A 15,672-nucleotide genomic window follows, 5' to 3' on the forward strand; every position below is an offset into this window, starting at 1 on the left:
TAACATATTTAAAATACATTCAATAGGTCTTAAATGTGTCTTTCTAATAAAAACAAGACAGAACTGCTGGCTGACGGGAGACATCGCCTCCACCGGCTGACCCCTCACATACACACTGATCTGCACCTGGTGTCCCAACCCTCTACGACTGTCTTCTTCTCTGGTTTTAAGTTGAACGAGAGCAGTCGTAGATCTCAGCAGCGGTTGGGGAAGCCCGGGGTCAGACAGTGTGACGTCTCACCAGTGTTTCATGCCTCCTGCTGCCTGTAGCTGTAGCTCTGATCCCCGCCCCCCCCCCGACAGGTCATCTCACTCAGACCTGGGTTCAAATGTCTGTTGTACTGTGTTCACCTTCTCCAGGGTTCAAATGAAGCTGAACGTCTAATGAATAAAAAATAAAACAACAAAACCTGCAAAGCTTTTTGGACCCAACTCTGCTCTCCTCTACCTCTGTAGCACTCGGTTAGTTTGGCTTCAGATGCTTCTCTTCACTTGACCTCAGACCACATTCACAGCCGGATTCAAGAGCACGAGTGTCAGTGGTTATTTCTAATGTTTAAAACGGCAGGCGAATCAAAGCCATTTCTACAATCACCCCGGCCTGAGACGTGCTCTTGAATCGGCAGGAATAATCTCGACTAACTGAATATTTAGACACTTGTTACTGAGTCAGACTCGGGCTTGTTATCTGGGTCGATCAGGTAAACTTGTTAAATAGCAGAGGAAGAAGAGGACGAGGCGGCGGCAGCTCGGTCACACGAGTCAGAAATTAAATGTAGTGGAGTAAAAAGAACAATATATGCCTCCAAAATGCAGCGGAGTGAAAGTATAAAGTAGCAGAAGATGGAAATACTCGAGTTTTCTGACTCCTCTGACGAGGTCGTCTCCTCCTCTTCTCCTCACACGTCCTAACTTTTCTCCACTTCCTGTTCAACCACTTCCTGTCTCCTCGTAGGATCCAGTTCTTCCTCCTCACCAGCTTCTCGGAGCGATAACATAAAAACAGCGTCTGAAAATGACACCCTGCTGTCCGGTAGAGGAGGTGCTCTTTCACACCTGCTCTCACCTCCTCTTCCTCTCCTCCTGCTGACTTTTGCCTCCTCAGGGAGTCGTGTTTTTGTTGGCTCGCCAAACCACAAACTGATTTTTATGATTCGCCTCCGATAAACCGACTTAAATCACCTCTGATCGGGAACATTCACACCCGGCCAACAAAAACACGACAATGTTTTTCTCTCCTGCGCTCCTGCTGCAAACCACCAGCACCTCCTCACTCTTCTCCTCCTCTCCTCTCCTCCCCTGTCCTTTGTCTCCCTCTGCAGGCGGCTTCTTGGTATTATCACAAAAAAAGATATCCTGCGTCACATGGCTCAAATGGCAAACCAAGATCCCGAGTCCATCATGTTCAACTGATCCGCTCCTTCCAGGACGGCCGGGGGGGAGGGGGAGACGACAGCGAGGAGGAGGAGGTGCACCTCCTGGACGGCTCCAATCTCTGACATTCGGACCCTTTTGTTTCTTTTTAGTTTTGAAGCTTTGTAGGCCGTGAACCTCGCCGACCGACTGTGGCTCCCAGAGACTTTTAAGCCGGCCACGAGAGGGAACAGATAAAAAAGACTTTGTTATTATCGTCGTGGCTGCTGAGGACACGACGAGGTCGCGGGGTCGAAGGCACACGCACACACGAGGAATGCACTTTTTACACACACACACACACACAAATCACAGAAACACACTTTTGCACTCACCTCAAACATGCATGCTCTCTCTCTTCTCACACACACACACACACACACACACACACACACACACACACTGTAAGACTCCCTAAGCTGTACAGAAAACACCCGTTTGCACTCTTCGTGTGCCTCACCTGTTGTGTCCGCTGAGGTCGCCTGGCAGAGGTCAAAGGTCAGAATGAACCGCCGAAATTAAGGGACGCGATGAGGGACCTTTAACCTCCAGGCCCCCCCGCGCCCCCCCTTCCCCCTGCACACACACCAGACCTGTCCGTCCTCCAGAGAAATACATTGTTTACCTGTGAATTACATGTGTGTGCGTGTGAGAACATGTGTGTGTCACTACATTCCAGCCAGGTTACCACGGGAACCGAGAGGACGCGCGCTCGCACCTCACCTCACCTCACCTCCTCCCCCCGAAACACGTGGCGACGGCAGCAGCTCACGATCACACGGCGCACGGCTGCTCACATCGGTGCACGTCGGGCTGAATGACATGGCTATGACAAGCGTGTGTGCGTGTGTGTGAGTGAGTGTGTGTGCGTGTGTGTGTGTGTGTGTGTGTGTGTGTGTGTCGGAGAGAGAGAGAGAGAGAGAGAGAGAGAGGGCGGTAGAGAGACATAGATGGGTTCTGTATCTCAAGAACAAAACAATGTTCGCTGTCAAGAAGGAAAAAAGTGAAGATCTTTTGTTAGTGTGTGTTTTCATTTCTGAGCCTGTGTGTGTGTGTGTGTGTATGTCTGTGAGTTGAAGGCAGGTCGAGTGTGCGAGTAAAGAAACGAGAGAAAAAAGGAAAAAGTGTCCAGGTTGAGTTCTTCTGTGTTTCTGTTACAGGAAAACAAATATATGAGATTTCCTTTTTTCTTCTTCTTCTGCTCTTGTTGTTCCTCGTTCTTCGCGCTATAATCGTCAAAATTTTTAAGGCCTGAAGCGAAACAAAACTGGAAATCTGCACTGTTTTAAGTGATCGGTTAAAGGCCGGCGTCGATGCGACGCTTCTTGTTTTATTTTTAACTTCTGAAATCTGTCCACGTCTTTGAAAACAGAAATTCATCTCATAGTTTATCGTAGAAACACTCCATCACATCCTTCTTTTGAATCTAACGTACGCAAGAAACTTTCCACCTGAGCAAAGACTCAATATTTTATCTATCTGCCACCTCGTCCACGTCACACTTTCAGTCGACAGTGTTGGGTTTAATCTGCTTTGTGTGCAGATGGGTGAAAGTTTAAGGTGCACGACGTAGTTTTGGAGAAGAAATTGTAATCAGAAGAGAAAAGATCTTCACTCGTTGATTTTAAACTTACATTTGCAGTCGCCTCCGTTCTCACTTCAGACAGCGTTCTGGGGACCTTAAAACCATGTGAGGACCTCTTGTTTATTTTCTGTTATAGACATACTGTAGATCAAATAAATAATTTAGAGTTTGTATTATTAACTTCTACATTTTGTAAATGTTGCCTCTCTGAATTTGATTTATTTGCCAAAACTACGGAGTGCACCTTTAAAGCACCGGACAGTTTAGGTAACTAAGATTTTGAAAAACTAACCGAAGCCAAAATAAAAGATTGTTAGTTGTTCAAACAAACAAACAAACAAAAATCGTTTTCAAATAAACTAACGTAGATTACTTGAGGCCCCACATCCAAACACTTGGGACGCTGTCTCACTTCTTGTGTTGCAGGCTGAAACTCAACAAGTGTATATTTACAAAAACAATAAAGTTTATCAGTTTTGAACATTAAATATCTCGTCTTTGTTCTGTTTTCAATTGTGCAGCGGTCAAAAAGGATTTTACAAATCAAAGTATTCTGTTTTTATTTGCATCTTACACAGCATCCCCACTTTATCTGGAGTCAGTGTTGTAGAAGTTAACGACACCAAATTGCTCTTTTTGTGCTCCAGAACAGAAAAACTTAGGAATCATAACGATATGAACCACAGTGAAGCTATAAATCTTCACATTTTAGAAGCTGGAACAGGCAAATGTTTGACCTTTTTTTCTTTTGCTGTATAAATCACATTAATGATTAATCCTTTCAGGAACAGGAGGAGAGTAACGAGAAAAAACAACAAAAACAAATTCAAAACATCGTTTAATGTTCAAACAAAAACAGACTGTAATAATTAATTTGAATATAAAAACATATTCAACAAATATCCCATGTTAGCGTCTCTAAACTGCTCATTTTGTTCTCCCAAAATCATATTCGAACTGTAATGATCGTGAAGCTAAAAGTCCTCCTGTTTAAGAAGCTTTAACCAGCAGATGTTCGGCTTTTTTTGTTTTGTTTAATAAATGACAAAATACTTCAGCTCTGAAGAACTTATAAACTTTCTTCCAAACTTTTTTTAGGCAGAAAAAAGGTGAAAAAAATGTAGATTAATTATGACAAGATGACTTTTATTTAAATTGTGACCCCGTCAAATGAATTATTTTCCTCATCAGTGGTCACAGTTGAGCTGTCTATATTTAAAACAAACAGTGACGTTATCTCCTGTATGTTCCCGATAAACTACTCAGTTTTTAAAAGATAAAAAGCCGACATTAGAGAAATGAAGACAAAATAATCAAACTTTAAACTCTAACACTTCGAGGCCAACATGAAGGAAAAGTGCTGATGGTCGAGAATTAACTGTCGCGCCCATAATGATCCAATCTTTACTGTTTTTAACTCTAACGTCTATCATCTCACGACCTCGATGACCAACTGAGATCAAGTCTCTACGTCTGCCAAGTGCCTGGCGAAGGTTTTTAGGCTTTTCACTCCGGTGTTTCATCCTGTAACACCTGCTACTCCCACGAGAAGCTCCCTCTGTCCTCATGTGACGTGTTGGGGAAACCAAGCGATGGTGAAGCGGGGACAAACAATAGCACCTTACGTGTTGAGCGGCGGCAGTTTGTGTGTCTGTGTATGTGTGTGAGTGTGTGTGTGTGTGTGTGTGTGTGAGAGGAAGGTCGGGTTCATCCTGTGTACTCGTTTCCGTTGCGGTGGCGGTCCTGCTGCAGGTGGACGGGCAGCAGGGCGTCGTCTTTGTTAACCAGTGGTGTTGCCTAACATTATATTTCATACTGATCTCGATGTTTTCTCCCTTTTTATTTTTTAATTTATGGATAGTGTTCGATAGAGTTGTGCATTATTATGAAGAATTTTATGTATGATTACATTTGATTGTTTGATTGTACGTTTAAAACAAAATATGTAAAAGATTAAAATTTTGTTTTAAATTAAAAATTAAGAAAAATATTCAAGTTGCACCCGGTGGCTGTTTGGGTCTTTATTTGGGGTTTTTAACAGATTCTCTGGATTGTTTTACAAGTTATAATGTCTTCACACATTTTAAGGGTGTTGGGTCGTATGATTTTTGGCACTGGTAGCAACGAGATGCACGTTTCCTCAACGTCAAACAGTATTTATTACTTAAAGAACTATTAAAATAGGCATCAGAGTAATGAACTTACCAACTTATCACATTTATCTTATCTTATTTATCAATTTAAACCTTAAACATTTTTTGGTTGTGCAGTTTTATTTAATTTGTGTTGTCGTTATTTAGGATATTTTCATATTTCTTACATATTTCAATTCCAGTGTCTGAATATTCTTAAACATTTTAATGTATATTGTATGGTATCTGTGGCAAAAATTAGTTTTAAAATGACAATAATATATTATCCAACAAAAGTAGTTCTCGTGACAGGCGGATATAAAAAAAGTTTCCACTCAGGATCCATTCTCTCATTAGCTTTAGACCACATCTTGTCGTCTTCATCAGGGGATGAAGTTGCTAGTTTTGCTGCTGTTTCGAGGGTCAAGAATTAAATGTCAAACTCAGTATTTAAGCCAGTTAGTTACAAAACACAAACTTAGAAAAGCTGACATCTTTCGATTCTCAAAAATACGAACCCTTACATTTTCCAGTGTATCTTTAAAGGATCATTTCACAAATTTTAGATATGAAGCTCAGTTTACTCCTGTTGGTTTGTTGTACTCAAGCCTGTTAAAACAGTTTTATAGTGTCTTCTGATGATGTCATCACTTATCTCTTATCTCTCATAGAAAGACACGGCTCATAGGATTCAGTATGTCAAAACTTTTTAACCATATTTTAAAGACATTTCTTTCCAGACTAGAAGTCAGGGAAACCTCCTGCTTCATCTACACCATCATTAGTCTAACAGTAGCTTCACGGTGATGGGAGTGGATCAGGAGAAACTTTGGACCGAGTATGATGGAGGAGATTCTCTGCTCACCACTTCCCGAACACAGACGGCCCACAGAAAGCTTTCAGAGTTTGAAAGTAGCTCGTAGACGATGACAAAGGCTGAAGTGTTGTTCTGCTCCTCGTCTCCTCCTCGTGTCCTGTTACAGACCATCCATTATTCACCGCTCGGTCAGTCAACAACGTCAGACTGTTTCTCTTTGTTCACCTGCTGGCTTCAGTCGGTGAGATTTGCCACACCAAAATCCAGATTTTAAAGTGTTTGTTGTTATAGAAAAGTTTTGGAGTATCTTTGTCAACATAGGTACAACTTTCAACAGCAGGGTGCACTGAATGTAGTTAACTTTACAGATTAAATATGCATGAAAAACTTTAAATGAGGTTAATTTACTGATTTTAAGCGTAGGAGAAACAGTTTGGAGCCAGTTTACACAGCACTTCCATTTTATTCCACTACAAAAAAGAGGCATCTCAAGAGCACCGGTAAAAGCAGAACAGCGTCCAGTTCATCTCCGCCACAGACTGGACCGTTAGCCAAGCAAAAGGAAGAAAGAAAGGAGTCCTTTAAGTCCCAGAGAAAGATGTCAAAACATCTCCATTGTCCACCTTTCACATGCAGCAGAAACGCAACTGTACTGTAAAGCCTCTGCAGAAGCGAGATCATACCGAGATCAGGTCGGGGATTAAATAAAAACATCTAGAAACAGTGGAAGAAAACAAGCTACTCCTCTCTACTGAGGAGGAAGAAGACGAAAATAAATTCTTAAACTAGCTGAGAAACAAAAAAAATCACACCACGATGGGTAATAATAATAATAATAATACTCTTAAAAATATTTCAAAGGAAAAAAAGACAGAAACTCTACCCAGAGGTGTGCGACCCAATCAGGAAATACACTGTACACACACACACACACACATTTACCTGGCCTACTAGTTTTTTTTTGTTTTTTTGTAGAAATACATTAGGCCGTACAATCATGAAATGGCCACCAAACTTTCAAATCTTTTTTTTTTCTCCAGTCCAGCATGCATCTCTAGGTGAGCAGGACATTGTACAATAACAGCGGATGGGCTGTAACAGTAGCTGGATGTGAATTCTTGAGCAGATAAAAGGAAGCTGATCTTTCATGGTTCGTTTAAAAACAACACGAAGAGCAGCTTGAGGCAGATTTCTGGAGTTAAGTCGTAAAAACCCGAGCACTGTAAGAAACTAATAACCGAAGAATGGTCAGTTCTTCCCCGCCCCTCAGAGTGAAGTACCCTAAATCATTAAATAATAATCAGAGCTATGAAAATCTCAACACAAGAAATGTCCCTTTACAATTCGCTGCCTGTTACATTAACGATAATATCGATTAACCCTCCCGTCTACATTCAAGCATGAGAGTCCAGAGTGAGAGAAAAAACGCTCGTGTCTGAAAACCTTCTGATTTTTTTCCTCAGCCTACGAAGGTTTCCGGAGATTGTTCCGTTCAAGATTAAAAAAATGTGATTGTTTCTTTCAAAAATGTGAAACTAAAAATGTTTAGTTGACCTTTTTTTTTTTGTCTTCAAGTGGAAATGCATAGCAGGATAACTCGCCGCTCCTCCGGTTTGCTTCGTCACACGTTGCTCTCGTAGGACACCTGGCAGGGAGGGGTTTTATTAGCTTCAGTCGGTTCCGATGCAGCCTGGTCCTGGTCCTGGTCCTGGTCCTTGTCCTGGTCGGGCTCAGGCTCAGGATCAGGGTTAGGTTCAGGGTTAGGTTCAGGGTCCTCCTCGGGCTGCTCGGTGTGGTGAAGAGGAGTCAGCGGTGAGGGTGAGGGGGGCGTGTTCTCTGGCGGAGGTGGAGCTTCGATCGCGCAGTAACCGCCGATAGCGAGCTGCGGGTGGACCGACACCTGGATGGCGATGTGCTGCGGCTGCTCGTGAACCGAAGAGTTGTCCGAGTCGCCGGCGGGGGATTCGCTGCGCTCCCTCTCCCGCCCTCGCTCTCTCTCCCTCTCCCTCTCCTGCAGGATGGTGAAGACGTCTCTCGCCCTGATGGCTCTGCTCGCGCCCTCGCGGCATCCTTCGGGCGCTTGTCTGACGAAGGTGTGCCTCATCTCCTCCACCCCCACCACCTCGAGGATCTCCTCCATGAAGGTGCGGCAGTTCATGATGAGCGGCGGCAGCGGGATGCTGCGCGCCAGCTCCTCGATGTACCGCGCGAACTCCATGGTCTTGAACTGCGTCACCTTGGCGAGCTCCAGCGTCTTGGCCGAGGTGATGATGGGGATTCGCTTGGCGATCTCGAAGGCCTTCTGCAGCTTCTCGGCGCCCTCGGTGCGGAAGAATTCGTTGATGGCTTTCTCCGTCTTCTTCAGGTGGCTGCTCATCATGCACAGGCGCGTGACGTTCAGGGCCATGATGATGGTGAAGGTGACCAGACACACCACCATGTAGTACACGCCCATGTCGCCGTTGGTGAAGACGACACGCAGCGTCACCGTGCAGTTGGAGGTGCCGTGCACGTTGGACGCCATGCAGGTGTACTTCCCACGGTCTGCGAACTCGATGCTGGTGATGTTGAGGACGCCATCGTCCAACAGCCACCACTTCCCTCCTGCAGAAAGACACAGAGAAAGGTCATGAATATACCGGCTCTGAGCAGCGCCCTCTAGTGGCTGGATGCATAGCAGTACATGGGCAGGGATGGACTATTAAGTGTGTGGACTGTATTTTCCACTAAACATATTACAATTTGGTAAAAAAAAACAACCAAAAAACAGAAATAAAAGGCCTTTGCTGAGCTGCTTTTAAAAACATGATTATTCACTGACACTAAATATGCAGTTTGCCCACTAACTCACATTGAGGTCAAAGTTTAAAACCCTGAAAATCCTCTTAATGCATCTGTTCCTCTGCCGAGTGAATCCACAGTAAACTCTGCTCTGCAGCTGCTTTCCAACAGGAACTTGCTTACTCAGATTTGTACTTCTGCGCCGTCGTAACTCTTATTTATGGAGTCTGACGGCTCAAATGAACACGTTGTTTTGGCACGCGTATTTATAAAACAGTAAAAAAAACAAGCCACTGCAAGCAAAGCTGCAATTTGTTTATGAGAGTCCTTAAAGCGGCAGCGTACACCGAGCCTCCATCTGTGCTCATCTCCCCCTTTATACGTGCCGTGTCAGTGTATGACGTATGTTTGATAATCAGATTAATCAGCTGATGGTTTTGAACACGGTTTTTCATCTGTGTGAAGAGTTGAGTTCAGGAAGGAGAGCAGATAAGTCCTGACTGCTGTGTGCTCAGATTTGACTAACAAAAACAAGAAGTATGTATTTACATGTTGGAGTGGCTCCAGCAAACAAGCATAAAACATGATTAAAGGGTCAGTTTACACAAAATACTAAAAATACAATTATATTAAAGTGTCACAAAACATGTTCCTGTAGTTTAAGATGCTTCAGGCGCAGGTCTACACAAACAACAAGGTAAAGGTGCTGATTATGAGGGTCCTAAATGTTTTATTTGGCATCTTCCCACAATGCCTCAGTGTTTTCAGTGTGATTATGATAATTTTCATGAACCGGTTGTGTGACCTTATTGGCTTAAACAAGCAGACAATAACTTTCGAACAAATGCTGCAGCAAAGTGAGTTAACCAGTAACACGTCGACGTCAAGTTAAGTATATTTTAAATAGATTTAAATGCACCAATCAGAGCATTTTGCTCAGTATTTGCTCTGGTTATCAGCTCTTATCAGGGGGATGAGGTAGTTGGATTGATCGGCCTGTGTGGAGCCTTTCTGCAGTTCAAAGAAACAGTTCGACATTTTGAGAAATACATTCATTTGCTTTCTGGTGGAGAGTTAGATAAGAAGATCAATAACTGTCTCGTGTCTCTCTGCAGCAGCTGCTTAGCTTAGCACAAAACCAGAACAACTGCAAATAGTCATTTTTACCCTTCAGTTTAAGAACAGATTTAACTAATTAAACATTATGTGTTTGTTACTGCTCTGTCACTGGATTTTGAGCTCGCCGTCTCTTTTCAGTATTCATGCTAACCTAAGCTAACAGGTATGTGTAGCTTCATATTTAAACAGACCGACATGAGGGTGGTGTCAATCTTCTCATCTAACCCTCGGCAACAAAGTAAACATTTAATTGCCAAAATGTCAAACTACTCCCTTAAATAAATTCAGTGTCTAAGGTTTCTGTTTTAGCCGCCAATGGTCTGTACCCCCAGCACGACGTACTGTCAGTACTCAGATCATTAGTATTAGTTTGTCTCTCAGTACTTTAAATCAAGAAATACATTTTAAAAACGGATCACAAATATACAGATTTATTTTTCTTTGGTAGCCTTGTGGCAACTATTTTCTTTCTTAATTTCTTCTAGTGAATATTTACAATAGCAGGAAGATTTAAATGCGATCAACTGAAGCAACAGTGCCCGTGTTTACAATAATGATGTTACCTCATTTATAATGTATAATGGGGCTCAAAACGTACTAGTATGGGTAGAACGGTACACAGAAGTCACGGTTCGGTACAATGACAAAATCCCAAACTCTCAGTAGTAAAGGTAAACATAGACTCTGATAGGCCATATACTTTTATTATATTGATCCAGGGCTGATAACAACCAAATGTGATGTAAATGCGTCGGTAATTTGCTGCAGCAAACTCTCGGTGAGCTCATCCGCAACTCCTCCTCAACTACTCGCTGTCTCTACTGTGTGGGAGAGAAGACGGACAGATAACACAGAGGGCATCTCCGAAGTCTGCGAGAGACCCGTGAAAACATTTCTGCCGCCTTCTACGATCAATTTCCCACACTGGCATCCTCTGGAGCAGATTAATGGGCGGTCAGGAAGTGTAAGCAGCATCCCGCCCTTCCGCCTTTACATGCGAGAGCGAGATTTCTAATTTTACCTCCGCCACCAGATCATGTGACGTGACTGATGTGCTGCCCAATACTACACTGAGTTAGAAGCAGGCTGAGTAATAGAAATCTGCAGAGGAAACCAGCCAGGACAGGTTACTGTGCATCACCGAGCCGTGGTGGAAGTCTGCTCTAATTGTACTTGCGTGTGTGACACAGGGGAGAAGCTCTGTTGATGCTACAGACGGCGCTCTGGGTTTGTGGGCCATAATAACAACTCTGCCTCCGCTATCTGACGGCAGGTTTCAACAGGTCGGCTCGGGAGAAGCATCGCAACAACCCTTCGCTCTGCATTCCTGCTCAGCGTTCACACACGAATGAAAAACATTAGTGAAAACGACTGTTTAAACGATCTCCTGAATCTAACCGGCAAACAGCTGCCATCACAGCAAGAAGACAATCGCTGCCAGACATAATGTGCGATAATATAGTCAGATTTCCCTCAGGAACTCGAGGCCGCTCAGACTTTGTGTTCAGAAGTCAGGTTTCATTCTGATTAATGATTCAAAAGAGAAACATCTGCGGCGTATCAGACCTGAAGAAGGCCTAAAATCAACACTAGTCCACAAGGTCTTCACTTCCTGTTTTGTCTTTTCACTCTTCCCTTTTTCTCTCTTGTCTCAGTATCACGCAACATCTGTCTGCCCTCGAGTGCTTCTTTTGTCCTAAAAGAGACCGATGACACTTTCTATGATCTGCGTTGTTGCTCTCTGTAGTGTACGCTGTCCATTGTTTTGTCTTTACGAGCATCAAAGCACCAAGAGGACACCCCATTGTCCAATTTCCCTGTGTCAAAGCATGTAAACGCCTCAGAGAGGCGGTCATTCTTTCCACATTTGCTCCTCGCATCAAAACATCCTGACTAATATAAACTGGTTACTACTTCTGTTTTTTCAGGCACGTCTGCTGTGAGTATCATCTGTATATCACCTCTTTAGTGAGTACTACAATAGGTATGCCAAAGTATCTGTTGCTAGACGTGGTGATGCTGCGGTAACTTTCCTTTCTAACATTTCTGGATGTATCCTGTCATTAAGGGCAGTGCTGCAAATGACTGACCTGGGGCTTTATTTTTAAAGGCCATTCTGACAAGGGAATCAGCGTCGCCCAAAGGAGAGCTCGTGATATAAAGCTCAGACAAAAATAGTTCATTAAGGCCCAAAAGCACTAAAAAAGCGTCTGCCTTGACACAACTTAAACTAACATAAACACTGACAGAGGGTTTTTATCCATATTAGGCCACTCAGTTCAGTAGAGTGCAGATTGTTCAAGCCTTTTCCAAAACAAGCAGAGTCCAGGTTCATTTCTGCAACACAAACAAATGGTTCACTGAGCCACTACTACTGTGATGGATGTGAGGCTATTTTTATGTGTGTACCGAACCATATTTTTAAAATTGCCACCCAGCTAACTCTTGAAGTTTTGAAATGCAGTGCATGATCAATGTTTTCGCACACCGAGGGGAATTTTTGGACTCAGATGTGATGTTTGACAACAAAACCAGGAAGTGCATCTCTAACCTTTAACCTGGTTATTCACAGTACACTGGTTATGGTTTCCTCTCAGTTTTTAACAGCAGAGGTCGGCTACCTCACCTTTAATAAAGACCACTTTCAACAACATGATAAAAAAAACACTTTTCTGAAGAAAAATAAAACATTCAGACAACCTGACACTGGTGTAATTAAATTATAATTGCCTGACGTGCAGTGCTGGTGACAAAGAGAACAGGAAACCAGGTTTAAAGTAACAGTACACTCGGGCTCACCGTTCGTCTCTGTGTCCAGGCGGTCTCCGTGGGAGTTGAACCACTGAACACTGGGGGCCGGTTCTCCGGTGACATTGCAATCAATCAGCGCGCAGCTACCCTCCCGGGCAATTATCTGGTTCACTTTAGTGAACACAACTGGGACAAATCCGCCGTCTGTCACATTGCCGTTATCCGTACGGTTTCCATCCGTGTCCACCGATAAGGCCCCGGCGGTGTGAGAGGCGATAAGGGACGCCAGGACCAGAAAAACGTACCCACCGGCCCAGGGCATTTTCTCAGACTGTCGGTGCGTCACCCGAGGGGGAAGAGACTTTGTCATTCCTCCTGGGTCTCCATCCGGCAGACTGGCTATCTCTTGGTTGAAGAAGGCAGTCTGGTATTCAGCTCTGTGGCTTGAAACATCTCACTGGAAGAGAAGAAAGTGATTGCCGTTTATTAATCAGAGAAAACAAGCCGTGTCTGGGCAGGAGGTGATGCTCAGCAGCTGGAACAAACTGATAAGGAGGCCATTTTTAAAACTAGTCACTTAAATGGAAAACTTATAATTACTTTCATTACTAATTAATTATCTGGCCTGTAAGACATCAGCAGACAGAGAGAAATGCCTCTTACAAATACCTTCTTCTACCTTTTCCAGTTTTGTATTATTATAAATTAAATCCTGAAACTGTTTGGTACATTCGACTATAATCACTTAAAGGTGCACTACGTAGTTTTGGGGAAGACATTTTAATCCGAAGAGAAAGATCTTCATCGACTGAATCTAAACAAACGCTCTTTGTTTTGATGACTGAATAAACAAACTGACCTTAAAAGGACGACACGGTTTCATAATTTGTTTATATGTGGCGGACCCTGCCACCTTTCTAGCTTCGAAACCGTGTTTTATTACCTTTTACCTTATTTTACTCCGACAACAGCTTGTTTATTCACTTACGGAAAACATAAATATGTATGAGTCTGTATTATTACTTCATTAATATTGTAGATATTAAAACGCTACATAACTGCATAGTGCTCCTTTAAGTCTCGCAGGGTTGCATTAAGACGACGACTCATTACAAAAAAACAGCTTTTATAAGAAGCTTTATCAGCAGTCTGCTCGGCTGTAACTGAAAAACACTGACCTGTTTACTGTTTTACAGACAAACTGATCATATTCATGCATTTGTTAGCTAACATGAGTCAAATCTAGCTGTGTTACAGCTAAAAGCGGCTACATCTGGTGAAAATAATACAAAAAACAGGTATATATAACCTGCAGTTGATCTAAGTTGATCTTTTGTAACGACAGGTGTGTTTATCTTGTTATAACAGCAGCTAATATCTCGATTAATATGAAAACAAAGCCACATTACTACATAACGGAGCCCGGTTTTGGGCTCCGTCTACTTCCTAGTTCGCCTCTTTTCCCCCACACATAGCTACATCCAGCGAGGATGACATCGTTAGCCACCAAACGCGACACGAACACACGCTCATAACGATGTCGACACTTTCCTGTACACACCAGTCACATCCACTCGAGGGTTTTCAACATTTCGTCGCCTCAAGCTGTGATGTTCATCCGCTAGCTGTCACAAAACAAGGGCGGCGGGACGCGGCTATGTGCTGGACGGTGGTTTTCACATCACGGGACCCTTCCAGAAATTGAGCCCGCTGCAAATCGTTTACGAGCGGCTTGGCTGATATTCACACACACGACAGCTCGATTAACGTGTGGCTAAAGTGAGTAATACGCATTACCGCAGATATCAGTCGAAATCATCCGTGAAAAACCGTGTAGAAAAAAGCGGATTTATGCCCAGAAATGCAGCAGCGTTACCTCCGTTAGGATCCAGCAGCAAGCGGCCAGCGCAGCGTCGACGCTAGCTGCTAAACGTTGACTAAAAACCGAGCTAATCTCACATTTTCCGGCTAATAAATCACCCGTTCATACTCACATCATGTGTCCGTCGCTGTTAATGTTCAGGGGGGAACACCACAAGTCGATGTTTCGTCGTCAGTTAGTCCTCCGGCATCTCCATCCTCCTCCTGCTGGTCGCCGCTGTGTAACGCTAACCCACGAGCTAAGTGTCTGTGTGGGAGCTCCGGACGGGCTGGGAGGAAACACGGCTCTGTTGTTGGGCTGAACGCGGAGCAGGTGGGCAATTACACACTTATTTAGATAATTACAACTAATTATGTCGCTTTGATAGCAGGAGAGGATAACGGTGGTATCACAATACAGCAGATATGGCGATTTGTTGCAGGAAAATTCACAATAATTGTCATTTTCAATGTAGATGTAACTGAAAAATAAAAAAATATTCCAACAATGGCAACAAGCAGGGATTATTAAGGTAATCATTCATTGAATTGTACAAAAAAAAAACCTATAATCTGAACTGAGTGGTGTGTAACCCGGAAATCAGTTAGCATATCCGCACTTCCGGTTCCCTCGTCTAAAATTCAATGGGGTTTTTGAATGGGTTCACGGTTAAATGCCTGAAATAAGGTCTGTGGTTACCACAGGCTCTAGATATTTACACGTTTTGTTCTACGACATAAAATACATCATTAAATGTCCCACAATTCAATTATAAGGTGCTCACGTGTCTTAAAAACGGCGGTTGCTAACAAGTGGCTAAATGAGGAAGATGCAAGGGACATTAAACGTCATCACACCAAACATGGAGACCAATCTACTCGCTAATCCGTCTTTATTGGCCGACTTTAGTTACACATTGTTCCAACTGTAACTTAACGACTTGATGATTGATCAATATATAGAAAACGTGTATAGTAATTGTGTAGTGAAGCGTTAAGTGGTGGTGATGTTTAAATCATGCACCCGCAATGTAGTTAGCTTTTTACTAACGTTAAATTTAATATATTTAATAAGTGGTGTTCATCCGGGAAGATCATCTTGCTGGACAAAAACATGTAAGTATCATAAATCTGTGTTTGCTACAGAGATCATTTTCAGCAATATACAAAAATCCAATTTGAAAATCCCATTAGCTTTTTGTCGAGGGAACCAG

General features: G+C 43.1%; 2 protein-coding genes across 8 annotated transcripts in view; one reads left to right on the top strand and one right to left on the bottom strand.

Annotated features, from left to right (window-relative positions):
* clcn3 (chloride channel 3) overlaps nt 1–4,999 on the top strand; it is a 67,049-nt gene extending 62,050 nt beyond the window's left edge. For 6 of the 7 annotated variants that reach the window (XM_084344624.1, XM_084344626.1, XM_084344628.1 and 3 more), the window contains one exon: nt 1,323–4,999. In XM_084344624.1, the coding sequence (XP_084200750.1) occupies nt 1,323–1,499 (177 nt within the window). In that variant the 3' untranslated portion in view covers nt 1,500–4,999. The remainder of the gene's footprint in view (nt 1–1,322) is intronic. The other variant, XM_084344627.1, reaches the window with a different exon arrangement.
* A 1,391-nt stretch (nt 5,000–6,390) lies between these two features.
* On the bottom strand, nt 6,391–14,908 carry mfap3l (microfibril associated protein 3 like). The gene is made up of 3 exons (XM_084344631.1): nt 14,593–14,908; nt 12,647–13,055; nt 6,391–8,551 (listed from the first exon to the last, which is right to left on the bottom strand). The coding sequence occupies exons 2-3, from the start codon at nt 12,966–12,968 to the stop codon at nt 7,569–7,571; spliced, it is 1,305 nt and encodes a 434-aa protein (XP_084200757.1). The 5' UTR covers nt 12,969–13,055; nt 14,593–14,908; the 3' UTR covers nt 6,391–7,568.
* Between the last annotated feature and the right edge of the window lie 764 nt (nt 14,909–15,672).

Source organism: Pagrus pagrus (genome assembly GCF_965226575.1).
Source record: "Pagrus pagrus genome assembly, chromosome: 22".
In the NCBI taxonomy this organism is placed as follows: Eukaryota; Metazoa; Chordata; class Actinopteri; order Spariformes; family Sparidae; genus Pagrus; species Pagrus pagrus.